The sequence below is a fragment of the Cydia strobilella genome, chromosome 11, assembly GCF_947568885.1.
Source record: "Cydia strobilella chromosome 11, ilCydStro3.1, whole genome shotgun sequence".
Lineage (NCBI taxonomy): Eukaryota > Metazoa > Arthropoda > Insecta > Lepidoptera > Tortricidae > Cydia > Cydia strobilella.
Genome location: NC_086051.1, coordinates 12,658,655 through 12,680,855, shown reverse-complemented (window position 1 = coordinate 12,680,855; position 22,201 = coordinate 12,658,655). Strand labels below are relative to the sequence as shown.

General features: G+C 36.0%; 6 protein-coding genes across 6 annotated transcripts in view; 4 read left to right on the top strand and 2 right to left on the bottom strand.

The window, feature by feature from the left end:
* Window positions 1-1,060, top strand: part of LOC134745160 (CYFIP-related Rac1 interactor B) — a 50,575-nt gene extending 49,515 nt beyond the window's left edge. Inside the window, exon 4 of the mRNA XM_063679142.1 lies at window positions 666-1,060. Within this exon, the coding sequence (XP_063535212.1) occupies window positions 666-930 (265 nt within the window). The 3' untranslated portion in view covers window positions 931-1,060. The remainder of the gene's footprint in view (window positions 1-665) is intronic.
* The window catches only part of LOC134745104 (uncharacterized), a 135,775-nt gene that overhangs the window by 89,878 nt on the left and 23,696 nt on the right, over window positions 1-22,201 (top strand). The gene's annotated exons all lie outside the window — the stretch shown is intronic.
* Window positions 5,928-7,034, bottom strand: LOC134745275 (nuclear envelope phosphatase-regulatory subunit 1 homolog). Its single transcript, XM_063679267.1, has 4 exons — window positions 6,878-7,034; window positions 6,597-6,668; window positions 6,379-6,513; window positions 5,928-6,111 (listed from the first exon to the last, which is right to left on the bottom strand). Exons 1-4 carry the CDS (start codon window positions 6,903-6,905, stop codon window positions 5,966-5,968), a joined length of 381 nt encoding a protein of 126 aa, XP_063535337.1. The 5' UTR covers window positions 6,906-7,034; the 3' UTR covers window positions 5,928-5,965.
* Window positions 7,305-10,637, top strand: LOC134745538 (enoyl-CoA delta isomerase 1, mitochondrial-like). Its single transcript, XM_063679596.1, has 5 exons — window positions 7,305-7,433; window positions 7,567-7,798; window positions 7,932-8,078; window positions 8,732-8,944; window positions 10,012-10,637. Exons 2-5 carry the CDS (start codon window positions 7,568-7,570, stop codon window positions 10,264-10,266), a joined length of 846 nt encoding a protein of 281 aa, XP_063535666.1. The 5' UTR covers window positions 7,305-7,433; window position 7,567; the 3' UTR covers window positions 10,267-10,637.
* On the top strand, window positions 13,395-15,359 carry LOC134745274 (enoyl-CoA delta isomerase 1, mitochondrial-like). The gene is made up of 4 exons (XM_063679265.1): window positions 13,395-13,631; window positions 14,199-14,345; window positions 14,560-14,772; window positions 14,885-15,359. The coding sequence occupies exons 1-4, from the start codon at window positions 13,395-13,397 to the stop codon at window positions 15,143-15,145; spliced, it is 858 nt and encodes a 285-aa protein (XP_063535335.1). The 3' UTR covers window positions 15,146-15,359.
* On the bottom strand, window positions 16,814-21,748 carry LOC134745126 (dynein regulatory complex subunit 3-like). Its single transcript, XM_063679092.1, has 9 exons — window positions 21,568-21,748; window positions 21,066-21,433; window positions 20,355-20,527; window positions 19,818-20,027; window positions 19,381-19,521; window positions 18,494-18,695; window positions 17,905-18,090; window positions 17,326-17,465; window positions 16,814-16,989 (listed from the first exon to the last, which is right to left on the bottom strand). The coding sequence occupies exons 1-9, from the start codon at window positions 21,683-21,685 to the stop codon at window positions 16,848-16,850; spliced, it is 1,680 nt and encodes a 559-aa protein (XP_063535162.1). The 5' UTR covers window positions 21,686-21,748; the 3' UTR covers window positions 16,814-16,847.

Below are 22,201 nucleotides of genomic sequence, written 5' to 3'. Positions count from 1 at the left end.
CACTAGACTTCAACACATAGTCTTTGTTAGGTAGGTAAATCCTGGACAGTTATTGTTATCGTTTAAAATCTTTACTTTGAAAATTATCGCTTTCAAGTAAGATAAAAGCCATATTTTCTCTGCAAAAGTTAAATTTTTAAACGATAACATGACTTGTTGTCTGCGTCATAAACCTGTGTACTATATTATTTTCTTTTATTGAAGAGTATTTTAACTGAATGCCAGTAAACGTGTTTTGCATAGCAAACTTATCAATTCTTCCGCTTGCTTCACGTACGGGATACGCTGACCTGAATCCATTATAAGTACATTGCTTTATTGTGCTGTAAATTCCAGAATAGCGTAAACACAGCCTGGAGCAGTTTATTACACTAGTATTTACGCAATTTTAAAACAAGCTTAACCTAAAGCCGAGAACACACGGAAAGTTGCGGCGAAGCGTGGCGCTATCGACCGTTTCAAAACTTTGAATGGTCGTATGAAAAATGCCAGTATCATGGCAGCAAAAGTTTCCGCGCCGTCTATACCTTAGTGCTCTCCTATTTGCTATATAAAGAGTGTGTTAAATCTTTTAACTTTAGGCATTCGTAGATCCATGGGTTTCAAGAAAGTTTCTACCATCTGCCCTTCCTACCAATTTAACACAAACTCTCACTCGTTTCCAGAAAACTCGTCGCTCAGTTCAGCCGCGAAGAAACGTCGCTCCTAGTACTCCGCGTCATGGTCGGCCTAATCATCCTCTACGACTGGGTCCACCCCGCCGGCGCGTTCTGCCGCTCCTCCTCAGTCGACGTCAAAGGCTGCGTCAAGTTCCTACAACAGCAGACCCCGGCCAAGGCGGAGCCTCTGCTTAATGCACTCAGGTATACCACCAAACATCTGAACCACCAGACGACGCCGAAGAATATCAAGACGCTGCTAGCGGCGTGAGGTCAGCATTCCAGCCTTGCATGTTGCTGTGGGGAATGAATCGACAATAAATTAGGGGATTTCTCATCGGCGCATTTACGTTGCTGTAGTGTATAGCTGCGTTTCTCGTTCACACACTACTGTCATTGACGTGGAAACAATATTCTAAGACTGCTGTAAAATTGCAGAACAGGTTCTAAAAATGGTTCTGAAAACAATACAGCTGTGTGAACGCTTATTAGGGTCAAACACTGTCTGGGGAACCTTGTCAAGTTCTGCACTAAATTACTTACGACATAGGTAAATGATAAATAACCACAACTGAATACAGAACCTCCTTTTTCTTGAAATTAAAGTCGGCTTTTGAGATTTCCATATGATACCGCCCTTACCTATCCAAAATTAAATATCGGATAAATTATTTAGTGCAACATAATTTTAGTTTTCTTATGCAATAGTCTCAAATATTACAATACTCCATTTTACGAATGTTATTAATTTGGGTAAATTAAAGGTATCGTCGAAGTACTAAGTGGTAAATGCATTTTTGCAATGGTTCCTCAATGACAGCGCATATTTTTAAAGATATTGCATGAAGTGAAGTTAAAAATAGTTATTCGAAACCGAGAATATGTTATTATAATATCATCCAATATGCATTGCGCATTGTAGATTAGATTAAGCAGGAATAGATATTTTATAATCACACCGTTTTGTAATAACCTTTTACCATTTATATTATTGTAGCAGCATTCGTTGTTTGAACGGATCTTAAGATAAATATACAAACAGCAACACTCGTTAACTGTCCATCAGTGGACCTTATGCCTTTTGTAATAAGGTTTAGGAACTGTCAGTTAACAGTGTGGGCGATGGTACACCTAACACAAGAAATCACTTCTTTACAAACTATATCCTCGATGGAAGGATTTAGCCTCAAAAAATATCGCAATAAACTACAAAATAGATGATATTGACGTCGTCGAAAACTCGATATTTTTGAGACATGTACATAAAACTTAGACAGGATTTCATAGGTTAGCACAAACGCTTCAAAAGCAAATTCGCCTATGAAACTAGTTCTCGAGAAATCTTACCCCTTACCCCGCACATGCAAGGTTAGTGTACCGTCACAATATGTATAGCATCAGAGGCAATTTTGTAAATCAGCTTTTAAAAACTTTAAATTAAGAAGTAAGGTAAACGTCCCAATGTTTGGCACTAAATTAAAACCCAGATTCTCACCTTAAGAAATGAATGTGACAACAAAATGGGGCAGTGTCGCTGGGACATTTACCTTATTTGAGTATGTAGATAATTAAGAAACAAGTATTATTTATATTTACGTTACTCTACTTATCTTACTGTATGACGCCTTGGAATTACTTTTACAATTCGTTACCACATTTGGGTGTGCAATATTTATTACTATTTTAAGCACAGAATTTAAGTACCGTTCAACAGATAGTTTCAAGTAAAACCATTTAAGTGAACCTAGACCTATTATTATAATAAAAAAATATGTTACACCTACAATCGCTTTTAAAAGTATTTAATAAAAGCCAATACTTATTACTTTTATTATATTTAAGACTGAAATGTAAATTCTCACAAGACAATTCCTATCGCATAATATTCAAAGGCATTTTATAGATTTATTGACAGAAAGTTCTTATTAATACTTTATTAGTCGTATAGTTCGTTTCTGATTGAAACGTGAAAGTGGAAAACTAATCTTATGGCATTATTATAAATATCGACTAATTTTGAATCATGTTAATAAACGTGATACTTGAACAAAATATGATTAATTACCTATAATAATGGTCGGGAAATGCCTTTCTTGAATTAATATAGATGTTAACAATGTAAAATTTATGCATATACCTACCACTGCCTTGATGTTATCTATCATAGTAAATTTAAAAGGATTTTTTATAATATGTTTCACCATTGATAACTGTAAAAACTTAACATAGGTAATATGTCCTACTTGTTTACAAGTGTTTATAATTATTAGGAATATTTACTATGTTTGTCATTCAATTCTATTGTCGTAAGTTAAACATTATACATGTTTTGAAATATTTAAGCCGCTGTTATATGCTCAAATCAAAGCCACATTTCGTAAGTTGTGAATTTCTGTCCGGTATAAGAAATATTGTTTACTCGTACCTTTCTTCCTAGGATCTCATTGAAAATTTATTAAACCATAATTTACGGTAAACAATCGAATTTAATTGTAGTGGTAATACACTTGGCACAACGTTTTAAGATAATATTTTACTTAGGTTAAGGATCCTTTGACTGGCATCTAGCGTCCATGTCGCCAAATTGACAATGTCATCAAATGTTGTCAATATTGTTTGAATTTCTGGGCCAGGAGGCCAATTCAAACTTATATTTTGACATCCAGATTATATCAAAAATAATAATGAATGGAGATAATGATGTGATTTTATTGTCATTCGCTTGAACCTACAAGCGAAATGCACGCACGAATGATATCTAGGTAAATGACATCATTTTGATATTCGAATTTACCTCTAGATTGTCAAATAGAACTGTTATGACTATGACTACCTTAGTAAGCATTATATCAAAGGATTCTTATCGTATTTATAAAGTAACATAATTGATAAGATAATAAAACTTTCTTCGCACAGTGAGCACAATCTTTATTACTCCTTGTTTAATGTATCTCTGTTGGAATGTGTAAATCTTTATTAATACTTGTGACTGTTGCTTGCTATTAGACAATGTATCTTGTGGATACTTTAAATTGCATTTATTGTTAGGAATTGATCGACATTAAATATAGTGCTGTGTAAAAGTAGATTTTATTATATTTCTGCTAATGCAAAAGCATTTCACTTCTCACTTAAGATCAGGTCTGCCTTACAAACAATTGAATAGAGAACATCTTATGAAGAGGTACTGCCACTTATAGGCGCACTTTCCTTACCTTTCTCGTAAAACGCCATGGTTTAAGCGCCTAGCTAACCTCGACTCTTTATTTCTATGTCTGTCCAAGGCACATTTACCCGATCTGACCTATGTGACCAAGTTGTATGCGAAATACGGGCTGATAAAATTTACTTTTTCTCATGTTCACGTGGATAGCTGGATCGTAAAACCGATAGATATAAAAATAAGGTACGAAATCCAAATTTACACTGCCCAGAGTCATAATTTTATATCTATTTTTATAATCGAATATGTTTTCGAAAGTTATATTCCATTTTAAATAATTCCAATACGAATACTCCACGTTGAGTCTAAAAATTAACTCTAGTGAAGTGAAAAATAGATTGAAATAAGGTAGTTGATAAATTTGATTTGATTAAAAATTAGGATTGTCAAAGTCAAAACTAGACGTTTTTTAATCCCTGTAATTAAGCTCTGGTTTCCTAGGATAGCGGTGCCGTCATATACCTAGCGGCCGTAATATTACGGACGCAAAAATAATGTTCCTTTAATCACCCCCCTTTAGGAAACCGCGCCATTTTTGGTTTAAACATAGACAACGTTCTAGTGACGTCATTCACCGCTGTATTACGGCCGCTATATATGACGGCACCGCTAACCTAGGAAACCAGAGCTCATTCTGTTGTTATTTTATTTGACAGTATCAAGATGGCTTGCTGCATGTTCCATGTACCCATAATATTGAATGTTAAAACTAGACAATTTTATAGCAAAATTTTCAGAGATGTAATACAATTTGTAGTTAACTTGATTGTTGTTTGAATTCGAGTCACATTTGTTTATTGCGATTTGTATAATACGTAGTAGGTACTCATTATTTGTAGTATAATAAACACACCAAAGTTATGATTAATAAACATGAATAGACTCTCACAATACTTAGTTTCATTTTCGCACAATTCCATTTCGTTAAGCTTTTGGACGCTAATGGCCGATATATACGCACCGTAAGTTCAACGCCAAAGACCGATGAAATTGGTCATAGAGCACAGAGCAACAAAGACCTACATGCATGTGCATAAAGTTCAATTTCAGTTTTGACACTTCGGTGACGTGATGTCTGGATGACTGCTTTTGTGTTTGACACGGCGTCGAAAAGGTTAACTCATTGCTAACTTCTAGGCAATAATTCATTGACGTGTGCATGGACCAATTCGTCTTTCCAATTTCCGTACGTTATAAAAAATGCCACTTTATGTTGTCACTTTGGTTGTCATAAGTTGATTGATTGACAATTCAGTTACCACAAAACCGTACAGCACCATCTTTTTCAGCTGTCAAAAAGTCGAGGACAGGATTTTTATTAGAATTTACACATTTTATAAAATTATGTAGCACTGAATCAACTAAATAGGTTAATGTAACTTGTATGTTGCTCATCTGCAGTCATCAAGAAAAACAATAAAATACACTTATACTTATAATATACCCTTGTAATTGTTTTCATAATGTAGTTGCGGATTATCATCGCATACTTTCCAGAGGCTCTAATATACAAAGGAGCTATATGTACATTGCTTTGAAGTCCCGTTTGTTTTCTTTGAGTTAAAAAGAAACATTAGGGGGTGTCCATTAATTACGCGAGGGGTTTTTGACCAATGTCCGCATGCGTAATTTTTAAACCATTGGAATACCATTCAATCAATTATTATTTATTCATTTTCAATAATAAGTCATTATTTATTTAAAATCAAGCTATACGCCATTATATAAACTAATTAAAATTTGATTTCCTCAAATCTGCCATTGAACAAATTATGTATGTATGTATGTATGTCATTTTATTGCACATAAACAAGTTTACACAAAATAGACATAACAGAGTAAAAAATGTAAGTATATGTATAATATGTACAAAGGCGAACTTATCCCTATATTCCCGAATAGAGATCTCTTCCTGCTAACCTTTGAGGAAATGAGAGAGGAACAAACACTAAGGTTTAAAAATGAGTTTCCCACTGTCATCGCAAGACATGTTGAGGTCATTGAACAAGTTATAAAGGGTTAAAAACACTTAATAAAAGTCTTAATAATCTACAAAGTAATGTATTCTTAAATAATATTTACATTAATTATTGGCAGGGCGAGGTTTAAGGATGAGTTTCCCGCTATCATCGCAAGACATGTTAAAGTCGTTGAGCACTGCGCGGGTGCGCGCGGTAACGATGCTTGGCGCGATCACTTTACGGTGGACGCCCATCATAAACAGAAGCACTGAAAGAAATAAATATTGTCAATATAGTTTTAGTGACATTTTAATCCAGCAGGCCACCTAACCTAACCTAACCTAACCTGACCAGATTAGGTAATCAAATACCTACCTATTTACCTTGTCATTTAAAAAATAGCATACCTAACTGAAAGACTAGATTTTTATTGTATGTTGCAATTAAGCAGTTTCAAACAAATTTTATCATAGACTTGTTAATAATGGTACCAAGGAATTTTGATTGTCTTATCTAGACATAGAATCAGACTTACCTAAAAATGTAGAAGTGAAAGCGAAGAAAGGGTGGTTCCACAAGGACTGAGTTAGAGAGACTACTGGAGTTAACGGGTCTGTCAGCCAGTGCCACGCCGCGATCGCTGTGCAGACCGAAACCACTGCCAGCAAGACTGCAAAAAAATATGAGAATAGTAATGTTTGACGTGTAATAAAGTATGGTTATAAAAACTTATGTGGCTTGAATTATACTAACTTCGCCACCTAGTCGTCGCCGGTTGCAAACATGCTATTACTTCAGTCAGCCGTCGTTCGAATGCTTTCAGATCTGTAAAATGTAAACATGAAAAACGGTTAATCGAAAATTATTTAATGACATAACTTATCTTAGCAGGGTTCATTCATATGCTTTAAAAAATCAACCATTTACTTGTCTAAGCATGACGTTATAGTAATTTTCAGCCGGCTTAACAGTAAATATTAAAGCTCCGACTTGACAAAGATACTTTGGTTGGATATTGGATAACTGAGACTTACCATCGCACGCTGTTTGTTCGAGAGACATTTTACAGTATTTAAACTATTGCTGTATGATTTTAGTACCACTACATATTGTGAAGGATAAGAAAAATTATGAATTTTCACACGTAAAGAAAAATCGTAATGAAAAGCAATAACAATATGCCAAATTATTTTTGACAGTGACACTGACAGTCGTGGCAGCGTATGTGTTTACAAGTCTACCAACTTGCAGAATAATGTGCTCGTTTCTAAAGCATGCTATCCAATACACCGCATTACTTTACTTTGATTTCACCTTGTTTGTAGGGTAGCATCACTCTCATTCGCCATATTAAGAAAAGAGACGTAATACCCAAATATTTTGGGCCAAAATTTTTGGCTATTACGGCAAAGCCAGCAAAGAGTGTATTAGACTAAAATTGTATAATTGTATCCATATTTGATCTGTCAAAAACTTTTTTGACAGTTCTAAAAGTTTACGTACAATTCAGAAAAACGCCTTTGCGTCGCCCAACAAGATAGAAGTCCAAGGTTCAAACAAATTTCAATTATTCAATAATATTTAAATAAGGTAAGCATTAAACAATTAACTAAATTTAAATATGTGCTACAAATCGTAATCAATTGTTTGGAAACTGCTAATATATTTACATTAGCTCAGGAAATAGCTTCAGTAGATGTTCTATTTTCAAACTACTTTTCAGAATGTTTCCTTTGAGGCAACTGGCCAGGCATGCTACCAGGGTTTTGCCAGCATGCCGGCCTATGTCAGCATCAGCCGGCCCTATGGTGGATGTGGCTGACGACGGGGGTATCGCTGTGATGACGCTACAGCGAGCGCCGGTCAACAGCCTCAACCTGGACCTACTACAAGCCATGAGCAAAGCACTCGATGATGTGGCTAAAAACAAACCCAATGGCATGATTTTGACTTCAGTGAGTATTACTGGAATTTACAAATAATTACACCAATATTGCATTGGTTTATAATAAAGAACCTAAGACTAGTCATAGTAGTTTTTAGTTGCCTCTTTATAGCCACTATTAACTTTTGTTTCACATATTCCAGGCATCTCCAACTGTATTTTCAGCAGGTCTGGACATTATGGAGATGTACAAACCTGATCTAAAAAGGGCAGAGCAATTCTGGACAACCCTCCAAGAAGTATGGATTAAGCTCTTCGGTTTCAAGTTTGCCACAGCTGCTGCTATTAATGTAAGAATACATTCTTCAAAAAAGTCACATGTACTTGAACTTTATAAGGCCCAATGCATGACAATCTCTACACTGGTTTAGTGAATTAGTATAATTTAATGAAATATGACCTTAATCACTTTCTTGTCTTATCAGTTATCACTTACTTGACATACATATTTATTATGGTCAGCAAAAAGAATTAATACTCAATTCTAAATTAAAAAATTGGGCAGCAAGTTTAGACCCCTGTGGGTTGAGGTATTAAAAAATATACACTGGTTTTAATGAAATATGACCTTAATAACTTTCTTGTCTTATCAGTTATCACTTACTTGACATACATATTTATTGTGGTCAGCAAAAAGAATCAATATTCAATTCTAAATAAAAAAATTGGGCAGCTAATTTAGACCCCTGTGGGTTGAGGTATTAAAAAATAATAAATGGTCAGCAAAAAGAATCAATTCTAAATAAAAAAAATTGGGCAGCAAATTTAGTGGGTTGAGGTGTTAAAAAATGAAGTATGTACCTTCTTTCATCTCATAAAATTTTCGAACAAAATAAATTCAACCCAACAAAGTAGGTATGTAAATAAATTCAAGTTTCTTTAGCAAATATCTAATATGGTGGGCATTATGGATTAAAACATGATTTTCTGTATATATTTCCAGGGTCATGCTCCAGCAGGAGGTTGTCTCCTAGCCATGTCCTGCGAATACCGTGCCATGGTCAGCGGCAAGTACACCATAGGCCTCAACGAGACTGCCCTAGGCATTGTGGCTCCGCTCTGGTTCATGGATACCATGTGCCACACCATTAGGACAAGGGATGCTGAGTTGGCCCTTACAACTGCTAGGCTGTTTACTGTAGATGAAGCTTTGAAGGTAATTCACACTATTATGAAGAGATTTTTTTATACCTATTAGACGACTGGTCTGGCCTAGTGGCTAGTGACCCTGCTTGAGAAGCCGATGGTCCTGGGTCCAAATCCCGATAAGGCCATTTATTTGTGTGATAAGCACAGATATTTATTCCTGAGTCATGGGTGTTTTCTTCATGGGTTCATGATGACGCGCACAATAAGTGTGGCCAGGGTTCGAAATTATCTAGATAACTATAGTCTTTGATAATTATCGCGATAATTATCCGATAAATATCGGATAATTTAGTGCTATATTTTTGTTTTCTTTGGATTCTTTAGTAAATTTTAAAATCTCGTCTTAGAATCTTTTTAAATTTTAGGTTATTATCAAATCGATAATAATCAGGCATAAAAATCACGATAATTATCAAGATAACATAACTATCATTGATAATTATACTTATGAACCCTGGGTGTGGCGTTTAAAGGGTTAAAGAAATACAGAAGTCAAAAATTTGAGATCGAGTAATTTACACATCCAACACATAGCCAATTAAACATATATATATATATTTTTTTTCTTGATGACTTAAAATTTATTCACCTCATCATCAACAACTAATAAATACAATCACTTCTGTAAATCAACTTAAATAACATAAATATAATTATAAAGTAACCTATTAAATAAACTAAAACTACCAATAAATTAAAATTAATATTAAAATAAAAGTAAACTTACCTAAGGTATAAAAAAAGACATCACAAAAAGAACACCCCATCCAGCAGGTCCGCCTGCGGCATGCTACCCATAACGCTGGCGGCGTTTCCTCGAAAAAAAAAAACATTATATATTAACTAAATACTTGCAACAAGTGATTTCCTAGGCCCATAACCTGTCCAAGGAAAATCAAGAACATTTCGGTTGTGCCTGTAAAATCTTGCGGTTTTAAAATTACTATAATATTAAATTTTGAACTTAGTTTTTATCTCCACTAACTTAATTTTATTAAAAACATGTTATTGTGGTTTGTATAAAGTTAAGTAAATTTCATTCGGTAAGCTAGAAAACCTTTTAATTTTTTTCAGGTTGGTCTGATTGACGAAACAGCATCTGATAAAGCTGATGCCATAGGCAAATGCAAAAATTTCATAAAGAAATTCGACAGGATCCCACCACTAGCCCGCACAATGACTAAGCTCAATATCAGGCGAGGGCCGCTGACTCACATGCAGAAGATCAGGCAGGCAGACACACAGCAGTTCCTGGCTTTCCTGCAGAACCCTCAGGTGCAACAGGCGCTGGAAATGTACATCCAGAGCTTGAAGGCGAAGGCCAAGTAAATATTTAGTAAAATCAATTTATTATATAGAGTATCTATTTAGATACCTAACATGTTTCTTATCTTGAACCCCTTAAAAAGACTCAGGAATATATTCTAAAGTTTACGGTCTATGCACTTCTGTTATGTAGTCGAATTTAGTGTTGTTTTTAATCAAAAAGTGAGTCTTATTTTGTTTTGGCTGTCAATAAGAAGCTACTGTTTTGGATGCCATTTGAAATATCTTTATTAGCAAATGAAAAAATGGTACCTACTAACTTTTTAATGGAAAACGCCACATTTCTCTACTGCCAAATATCTTCTGACGTTATCTTAGAACAGAATAAAACTATATTTTATTAAATAACAGTCCCAGTTTATCTGGTACGAGTATTAATGCTAAGTAAAAGAAATTATAGACTATTAGGCATTTTGTGCGCATGTATTCTATAGGTTAAAATATATCAATGTTATGAATCAGATAATCTTATATCAATATTGTATTTTTAATCTGTGGGAGTTTTAAGACGTTAAAATAGAGTATCTTTTTGAGTGTCTGACTTGCCTTTATGTATTTATTGTAAGGTGCAGGCTCAAATGGCTTCTCAAGACTGTGTGTTTTATATACCATCTACATATGTTGACCTTACATTATCCATCATGAAAAGATTTAAATATAATTTAATCATAAAAATCATTAGTTTTATTTACACTAACTTTACGTGGCAATGTATTCGCTTAAAAGCCGTGCCTCATTCTAATCTCCATGTGACGCGATCGCGTACTTTTTATTTATTTACCGAGTGCAAATGCCATAAGGACTATATCGTTTATTATAAAAACAACTGTACTTAGCCGGGTTTTTTTTGGTATTACATTTTTATTTCAAAATTATAAATGTGTTTAATTAGTGCTTTAATAAGGTACACATTTCGTCATGGGAGCTCGACGTAAAGTATATGGTTTAGACAAAATTTACTCAATTCTCCCGAGTAAGTAACGATTTCGGACAAATACTTCAAGAAAATTTACGATGTGAGAACAAAACGATATTACACAAAAAAAATCGTATTATGCGAACCGCAATTAGCTCCATGCATGAATTTATTTTTATTTTTGGATTTATAATTTATATCGTTGGAACACCGGAAATGTTAAAAATACTTTTGTAAACCTTAAAATTAATTTATTAAAAAATATTTAAAATGTTGAAAATTTTTGAGCGGTTGAAACGCTCATAATTTTTGGCGCGAATTCGACAGAGCGTGATGACGTCACACGTTGGGCGGCCCAACTGACGTTTGCTACTAATGACACTAATCTGTCGAACGCGTGACGTCACGTGGCGTTTCGCTCACGAGCTTTTCGCGGGTAAATTTTTGTACTTTTTATTTATAATTTTAAGTAATTAAATGGTAATTTAAAAACGGAAATGCATTTGTAACATGATATAACGGTAACAAACATCCGAATAAAACATATTTCGTTCAAATGTAAACTTCATGCATGAGGCTAATTACCTATACACATGATTCGTAAAACGAAACATCTGGGCATAGTCTAAATATTTCTTTTAGTTAAAAAAAGTTTTGGATCTGTGCATGGTGGCCTTTTAGAAATATGGCATGTTATTTACGACAACTCCCACTTAGACATTGAATATAACTATCATCGAGCGTTTCTATCGACCCGCTCTAGTGATGGTTAAACGCCGTGAATGTCCGTTAGGCTTTGGTTTTTAGGAATATGGAAAACAAGAAGATTTGAGGAGAATAGTGTGGTAATGCCGCCGCTCGCCGGGACAGTAACCTGCAGCTCCAACTCCAGGGAACTGGGCTGAATGAACGCGACAAGCGATTGACAGCCCGCCTGCTTCCGGCCGGGCGTCCCTATACTACATCTATATCAGATATGGCTTAAAAATACCCTTAGAACAGTAATACAAAATAATACACATATTAATAGTTAGACCAGGTTTTATCTGTATTTATAATAAACGATACAGTCTTTATTTATAAACAGATGCAATATTTACAAAGTCAATGACCGTACCATTTATTAATCCATACTATATTAATATTATAAATATGAAAGGAACTCTGCCTGTCTGTTACCGATTTAGATGAAACTTAATATTGTCTTCGGTTACCGCGATAGTTACTCATGAAATAAAACTATGAAAACGGATTATATCGCGTATATTGAATTTATAATACATCCCGACGTATCGAACCCTTTACAGCGTTCGTGGTCAACGGGTGACTGAGGAAAAATTACAAAGTGCAAAAATACTCTTCTTAGAGGTCTTTACTTGAAAATAATTGTAGTGTATAACTAGCCTTATGAACCGATTTTGCATGTACAACCAGCCTTAAAGTTTATAGTCTATGATTGTTCATTATTTTAGTATGTGGGTATTTTTGCACTTTGTAATTTTTTCTCAGTCACCCGTTGACCACGAACGCTGTAAAGGGTTCGAAGCGTCGGGATGTATTATAAATTCAATATACGCGATATAATCCGTTTTCATAGTTTTATTTTAGATGAAACTTGTTATGGAGATAGTTTGAGGCCCGAGGAAGGATATCATCATCATCATTCCACTCAGACGAAGTTGCGGGCAAAAGCTAATAGTAGTCAATAATACATATTTACTAACCGGGTTTATGGAAAGGAACTAATAATATAAACGGGACGAGGTGTAACTACAAAAATTAAGGGACCGTGCGCGTTGTAAGGTCTGCCACCTAGTGGCATAAATCGAATACCTACTTAAATTTGACACTTCACGCAGATAAGCAAGTGCTGCCCTCTACACGCACACTCCCGGTATGAGCTAGAGTCTTACCTACTTACATTTGCCGAACCGCGTTCACCAATAGGCACAGTGTAACTAAGTGATAAGATATATTATAGCCAAGGCCCAAAACTGAGATAACATATAACATCTCAGGCATATACAAAACAACATTGACAGTCTTAGTAATAATTAATATTTTAATCTTGTTTTATTTTAGTCGGGAGTATTTTTTTAACTAAATTCTGTTATTTTTTTAAACACTTTTAAAATATATACATACATATACTAAAGAAAAAGTGACCAAGCCCTCCAGTGCCCAAGAACTACTAATTTTTTTACACCGAGCAACAATGTGGACTTTTAGGCAACTATCGAAAAACGCTACTAGAATATCACCATCAGCATATCGCCACATGTCAACCTCGTCGGCCAACCCGCAAGTCGATGTCGCCGACGACGGAGGTATCGCTGTGATGACGCTGCAGCGAGCGCCGATCAACAGCCTCAACCTGGAACTACTGCAAGCTATCAGCAAGGCGCTCGATGATGTGGCCAAGAACAAACCTGATGGCATGATCTTGACTTCTGTAAGTTTAAAAAAGTTAACTACTTATAGGACTCCATAGGTTTACTTATAAGCTGCTTGTTTTGTATTAACCGATTTTTTTGTTTATAAACTTACCGACTAATGACCGTTACCACCAAGTTGTGGCCACAAGGTAACAGCTGGGACTTTTTTTCTCATTTGTTACCACACTGGGGAAATTGACTACTTATGTTACTTTGAGGGTAACAACTAGAATTTTTTTCTCTTTGTAAAAGAAGGGAATAAAATTTCCCAGTAGTTAAGTATAGTAGGTACAATTAATTGAAAAATGACAGATGGTTTTAAACATTTTGATTTCATACCACAATTTTAAAAACAAAGTATAGGTATTTCTATATAAGACACGCCGTCTAATGCTTGCTATAATAGTATGATTACTTCGACAAAGTAGAATAAAAAACTAATTTACAAAACACAAACTAAGGGTTGCTTAGGGTAAACTACCCTATGTATAGCCCTTTAAACTATCGTCAGAGGCCCCTGTTTACGTATAAAATCACCTCTGTTGACTTTTTGGATCATTATTTTAATTATTTATACATTTCAGGCATCTCCAACTGTATTTTCGGCAGGTCTTGACATAATGGAAATGTACAAACCTAAACAAAAAAGACTCGAGCAATTTTGGACCACTTTGCAAGAAGTATGGACTAAGCTATTTGGGTTCAAGTTCGCCACAGCTGCTGCTATTAACGTAAGCAACGAAACATAGCAAGTATGGGTTTGTAAAAATTATCACCAATAAGTAATAGATATACTTACTTAAGAGTGGACAAAAGTGACTTCATCATTGCGCGCAGTGAAGCGCGAGTTTTGGCCACTGTTTTATAGCAACAAAGTGCTTACGAGCTCTTGATATTTAATTTCATCGTAATACATGTGATGGAAACTGTATTAAAATTTATCAGGGCCATGCACCAGCGGGGGGTTGTATACTTGCCCTGTCTTGTGAATACCGAACCATGGTGGACGGCAAATACACTATAGGCATCAACGACACAGCCCTAGGCATTAGCGTGCCACAGTGGGTCATGGACACAATGAGGTACACCATTGGAAGCAGAGATGCCGAGTTGATCCTTACGTCAGCTACATTGTGTACTGTTGCTGAAGCATTGAAGGTAGGTAATTCTATATATTTATATTTAAAAAGAGTACCTATATAAACGCTACTTTTACAGATAAACACTAAAAATGAATACGTACCTAATGCAAAGTTTAAAACAATTTTAGGTTGGTCTTATTGACGAGACAGCCTCTGATAAGGCTGATGCAATAGAAAAGTGCAAGAAATTCATAGGAAAGTTTAAAAAGATTCCACCACTTGCCCGCTCTACGACCAAGCTGAAAATAAGGCAAGAACTACTGAATAATATGAAGAGGATACAGCAGCAGGACACTGCCGAGTTTCTCCAACATATTCAGAACCCAGAAGAACAGCGGGATTTGGAAATTTACATTCAAAAATTGAAAGCGAAGAAGGCAATAAAGTAAACTTAAATGTACTAACGGTAGCGTATTCTGTGGACCTTGCAAGTATAGTATGAATTTTGTGAAATATTTTTTTCTGCTCGCACCATAATCTGTTAAACTAAAGGTATTGTTTCCTTTATACAGTGAGTAGTTCTGCTACTAAGTACTAAAAACGCCGTCATAAGTAAAGTAAACGGGAATAAACCGTTTAAAAACTGTCCGTTTAAAAAATTTACCGTCCTATTTTTATGGTTCAAATTCATGATTATATATTCGGAGATAACAAGTTTTTTTAAAGCCTAATAAGTAATATAATATATGATCATTGTCAAGAGGGCGCTGTTGTCATTTTCCTATATAGTGACAGTTCAGTAAATAGTATGAAACAATCAGTTCCAATGAAATTCCGCAATATGGCGCGTGATCAGGCTTTATCTCCAAAAATAATGCCCTGGGCTATAACCGCGAAAATCGAAGTTCGCAAATTGCGGGCATTTTTCTCTGTCACTAATTTTCTCTGTCAATAAATTTGAACTTAAATACTATCACGATAGAGATGCTTTTAAAGACATTATTGTTTTGTAACGTGCCTATATATAAAGGAGCCAAATCTCTATGTATGAAAAGTGTCCATCAAAAAACAGTAATTAGGCGGCGCCACCATACACCGAAATACTACCAAAAACAACCTACGTAATTTGGTCGGGTTATTTGTTGCCTTATATGGTTCATGTTATACTCATGTCCCAGACCCTAACTAGCGCCACCGGAGAGATTAAGAACTATTATTTAAAGCTGAAAGCGGTCACTTTTGCAACAATTCTGCCATAAGAGATTGGCATCCTTTCTATACCATCCATAAAACAAGGCTTTTGTTTAACAGATTAGGGTCTGAGGTGTAAAAATCATTTCAGTAAATTCATACTATAATAGGTGGTTTTGAATGACGCTGTGTTTGGGAAATAGTCTATAAGTGCAGTCCTTTATGACTCGAGAAAATGATAATGTCTGTGTGGCTAGTACCTACTAGTAATTTACCATATTGGTACTATTTGGTACTACTATTTTTAGATAAATATTTTTTATTCTGTTTTTAGGGTTACGTACCTCAAAAGGAAAAACGGAACCCTTATAGGATCACTCATGCGTCTGTCTGTCTGTCCGTCTGCCAAAGCCCATTTTCTCCAAACTACTGGACCAATAAGTTTAAATTTGGTACACATATGTAAATTTGTGGCAAAGACAAAAATGTAACGTAAACAAATGAATTTTACGGTACATATGGTGCTACTTTCTCGCACTAGTGCGTCAAATAGCACTTTTCGTGCATATGTCGAAAGTTTAAAGGGCCATATGTACTGTAAAACGTTGTCGATACACGTGCGAATAGGTAATTCGCAACTCGTGTCGATTTAAAACACTCCCTGCGTCGTGTTTTAATTTATCGCCAGTCGTTTCGAATTTCCTCTTTTCCGCACTTGTATCGTAAATAACTATTATACATGGGGGCCACTTTTATGAGAAAATTAAAAGATAAAGTTTTTCAAACTATATCGTGTTACAGTACCTATATCAAACAAAAGACCTTATTTTAAGAATCTCAATTTTTTTTTGTTATTTTAAAATAACAAAAACATGGTGAACTGAATCATGGTGTTCTAGTATATGTTATTAAAATATTCATGTTTAAATAGAAATATATTGTATATTTTATATAGGTAAGTTAAAATTCATCTAACAACGCTGCAGTCTCTGGGTCGACATTTTCTGTAAGCTGCATCTGCATATCGGTCCACTCCTCTCTTTGGTTGTCTATGTAATAGTTTATTTCGAGGATCCGATCTCTATTGCGTTTCACTTCGTTGCTGTAAGAGATAATTAAGCGATATTTTGTTCAAAAAAGAACTTTAAAAATATTGTATCTGAACTGAACCTTTCAAACTGTAAGGGCATGACTGTATTTTGCGCACAGGGCCAGAGAATATCTAGGTGTAGGTAGGTAAGTCTCATTCATTAATAGTCTATCATTGGTCGCTTCCATGCTAATGCCATTGCATGTAAATGCATGCCATGCTGTGTAAGTGAATAAATAGCTCATTTACCTCATATTTTCCTTTTCCAACTTTGATATCCAAAGACAAAAGTTGAACAGATAAGGACAGTTAGCTGCAGTAGTATATACAGGTAGAGTAGAAACTTACTCATTGGTCCCTTGAACGAGCTCGTCCCGCCACGCGTTGGCGCGAGTCATCAGACGGTCTTCACGATCGTCTATAAAACGACTGTGGTTGTCAGAGGATTGAGCCACTAGGTTCATCATTGCGTCTCTGTCCATCATTATCTGAAAATGTGTCGTTAGAAAATACACTCAACTTTTCTAATTTTTAAAAAATATATCAATACAAGTAGCACAAAGGTACAGCCATCACAGATTTTTTTGTGATCAACAGTACCAGATAATTTGTGATATTATACATTTATCTGATAGTAGTCTGAATAGCAGCAGACCTAACAAAAAAAGAAGCTGGGTTGCCTTGATCGATCGAATTAAGCGTACCACGGCATACTTATTACACCCTCATAGATTTACAAAAATACCCAACATCTTATTCCTAAATAAAATGAACAGTGTCTCGAATCTGCTGAATTCCATTGAATCTCATTCCAGCCACACAGAAATGCGAAACATTTCCTAAAATCTTTGTAATGATAATATCTACATAATGTTAGCATTGTTGCCTAGACCGTTGGTTCCTTAGGATATTACTTCTTAAACTTACCTCAAACAAATCCGGGGGAGCATCGCCCAGCATCACCTTGTTTCCTAACAACTTGGAGAGCGTCTCGAACTGCCTCATGGACCAAAGGCCCTCGGTCTCACGCCATGCTCCGAAAGCATTTCGAGATACTTCCAGCAGCTTTGTGACCTTCTCTGTCATGTTTACGGAGTATTGTGTTCGTGATTCCTGAGGATAAAATATAATTGAAGAATGAAGGTAAGGGTAGGTAAATATTAGGTGATGAGCGGTTACCTAAGTTTTATTGACAGTCCAATATTCAGTTTCAGCAATCAACATTTAACTTTCGTGTTTACCTATTGAAATATGTCCTAATCGTCAAAGCCACTGCATGACCAAAGCGTATTGTATCACATAGTCAACAAATAACCCTAAACATCTACATTGATGTAAACTATAGTGGTAAAAAAATTGAAAAAAAGTATCTCCCCTACACATAAACGTGGATGATTTTGCGTTGTCGGCTAGTTTATGACGCCGAGTATTGTGAGACAGGCGACAGACACATAAAAGTAGTAGTTCCTTATCGTAAAAGCCAATTGTTATAATTATAACTCATACAAAAACCTACCTCACACTGTTCATACAGCTGCATCTCAATAGTCATAAGGGCCTTCCACAACTCATACAGCACATCATTAAAGGTGTCACTCAAATCCATGACCCTTGGCTCTAGTTGGTCGATGGTTGCCTCCTTAGCGGTGAACTTTTCGATGATTTCCTGCATTTGTCCTGTCAAATTATCATTCTTTTTTTGGTATTCTGCGATGACACTGTAAAGAAGATATAGTGTGTAAGTAGCGTGACAGGGTGCACGTGCTCGTAGCAAGTACTGTCCGCGCGCCAATTCCGTGCATTCGGAGGTCGAGGAAGTGGGGGGGGGGGTGTACGCCGCGCCCGTACGTACAAAATAACACCACTCTGTCATGACGCCTAACATTCCTCAGCCGTGCACGGAATTCGCGCGCGAACAATATGTAAGGAAGGTAAGGGAAGGTATTTATTCATGTGAAGAACGATTGAACATGATATGATGCGATGACCCACCATGAACAGCAAATAAAAGACGCATCAGTGGGGTAACCGCGAACATCCAAAGATTCCATCTTTAGATAGCCCTCACGATTAGAGAAGATATGAATACCTAATCTTCTACTTTCGCTGTTCTCAGTAGCTACTCAGAACCCCGCTGTTAAGACCTCACATAAGATAGGTAGTCATGGTCTAACAATCTAGTGAAGGTTGGTTAGGGTTCAAGTATTGTAAACGTATTTTTGTTGATGTAATAATGATATTAATGATACATTATTGGATGGATCGGATTCAATCAATGAAGATCTTGAGTACCAATGTCTCTGAAACCGACGTCAAACAGGGTAAAGTGGAAAGAAGAAAAGGAAGGCAGACACCGCCATCAGATGGGAATAATAATTGTTGAGAGAGAGAAAGAGAGCTTACTCCTTGGTCCTCGCAACGCTGTCAGCTAGCGCGTTGTCTACCAGCTCCCTAAATAGTCCGATTTCATGTTGACGGTCGTTGTAAGCTTCTTGAGCAAACTCCACCAGACCCGCCATTGTTTCTACATATTGCTCCTTGTACCTTGAAATCATTATGTGTAATGTGATTATATATTACAATACTTAACTAATACTTGATGTAATGAGGCTACCGAATTATATAAGTATAAGCTTTTGCTTTTGACTGTTTCCGCGTAGAAATCAGTCATCATAAATATCTCATAAATATTTAATCTACATACTTAATTATGGAAATATATTCTATTTTATTAATTATATACTAATAGTAGCTATCCGACTGCAACCACCGGCATCTTGGGGAGAACTGCCCTGCGAAGCGCTTTCCTGTCCGCGCAGTTTCACTTTGTAAGTACTTACTCTTCAAAGAATCCCAGCAGCTCGCCTCCCACTTTGAGCAGTAGCGACCCATCGGGATCCTTCGCAAACATGGATTCCAGTAACTCTGGTCCAGCCAAGTACTCCACAAAGGACATGGCGTAAAATTCTACTCGGGCGTTGTACTCTTCTCGTGCAATACGCTCTTTTTCAGCCTTTTCATCTTGGTCTTCGAGTTTTCGAAGTAATCCCCTGAAAATCAGTCAGTTTAACCGTAGAGGTTTCGTACCGTTCAATGCAGATAATAGTAGTGTGACTACTTAAAAACACAAATCATAATATTTAATAAAATAATTTGATTAATTCCCAAAGTTGTAGAGTCAGACCAAGCTAAGTCGGCGGCGATTTTGATCGCCCAGACTGTGCAAGTGTTATTTAAACGTTATCATTTCATAGCAGTTTGATGTTTAAAATAACACTTGCACAGTCTGGGCGATCAAAATCGCTACCAACTTAGCTTGGTCTAACTCTACATAGGTACTTGAAACCTTTAAAACCGGTTTTTATAACAGTCGTCACCTGAAAAGCGCAGCGCCCTTCTCTCTATCATCCTCCGTTACTGTCGTGTAGTCTATATACGTGACTCGCACCAATGCCGACCTGAGGAACTCATAGGTCATGGGGTCGTCGCAACACGGGTTACCCTTGAAGCTCACTGCGCGCAGGAAACGAAACTGGCGGAGGTACGCCATCTGAAGTATTTTGGATTTCTGATTTAGGACTCTTATAGGTACATATCTCGCCTCAAACCTAAAAAGCTGAGACAGGTTTCAAAGGCAAAAGCGACGACAAAGGCAACGGATTTTAATCAAATATTTCTTAGGCCTTAGGCTTAGGAGTAAGAGGAGTTAAGGCCGATTTTGCAGATATAAAAAAAAATCGGCACGAAATGTGATCTGGAATATAGTTTTAATCCTTACTACAAGAATGAAATAAATATAAGAGGGAATCGGAGTTCACTACCTATACTTATTGCTTTGTGCTAAATATCTACAACACGATGGTGCTCACGATGGTGCTACTGTTGTAGAGGGCCTACCACGCAAAACGAAAATCTAAATTTCGTTATTTGCCTCTATAGCTCTTCCATATGCGTGCGACAGAGAGGTAGTGTCGCACGCATATGGAAGAGCGATAGAGAGGCATATAAGGACATTTCGTTTTTTCGCGGTAGGCCGGTAGGCCCTCACGTATGTAGGTAGCTACATTTGTTAGATAAGTAAACTTTACCTCTTTGTAATCCTCAATCAAATTATCGCCAATACTAAACACAAGCAGTTTCTCCAGCTTTTCCATATTCTCTAATTTCCTTATTTTATTATGGAAAAGTGTCAACACCTCTATGTTGACGAGTTCGTCCAAGTTTTCGATGTTCTCAATAAAATTAAAGGATAAATCTAATTCATTTAGACCTGTTAACCGTTCCAAGTTTTCAATTTTTTCGATACAATTATGTGCCAAAGTGAGTTTTCTGAGGGACGTGAGCATCCAGAGATGGTCGATGCGGAGAATGTTTTGGAATTCTAACCGAACAATAGGTGCTTCGTCAAGGTGAACACCTTCCTCGGCGAATAAACGACCAGCTTCTTCTTTCGGGCCTGTCACAAATATGGAAGCGATGAATAAAGGTTTTGCGTTTAAAAAAATCCTGTAACCTGCAATAGTTGTCATTATCTCTTTCATATGGAATAGTTTATTTATTCACTTATTACAGATCTACAAGGGATTTTACCATATTCCAAAATGCAGCGGGTTATCATGGCATTGTCAATAACGCCAGGTTCGATGGCAGGATGGATAATTAGACTGTTCAAAGACTTTTTCTCGGTCTTTTTCTTCTCCTCTTCCATTTTGTAACTCAAAACTGTAATTGTAAATTATTAAAACCAGACCATTTCACTTCACTCTGGACAAGCAATACTTAGATGTTTATTTACGTTACAACAACGGGTTGCCAAGGAACGTAAACTTGTTAAAAAGTTTTACTTACTCGTAGATACTAATTTGATACTAATCAACATTACTGAAATAAATAACAATCTTAGAAATAAGAAAGTAACAAAAATATTGTAAGATGATAGTCAGGAAAAATATCATCGCACTTTGTCTTCGAATATTGCCGCCATTCCTTTTTTCTTATTACGTTTAGTTTTTGCAGAGAATGAGTGAATGACTAACAATAAATGAATAACAGTTGTTATTTGCTTGATACTTCATACTAATGACGAAGGTAAAACGAAACGCATTTATTTAAGTGGAGTCCAGACCATCCAGACGGGATGATCAAATAGAGCGATTTGATCAGAAAATAAATTGGCGTCAATCTCCAATTTAATCACCAATTTTTGTTTTATGGTCTGGACTCC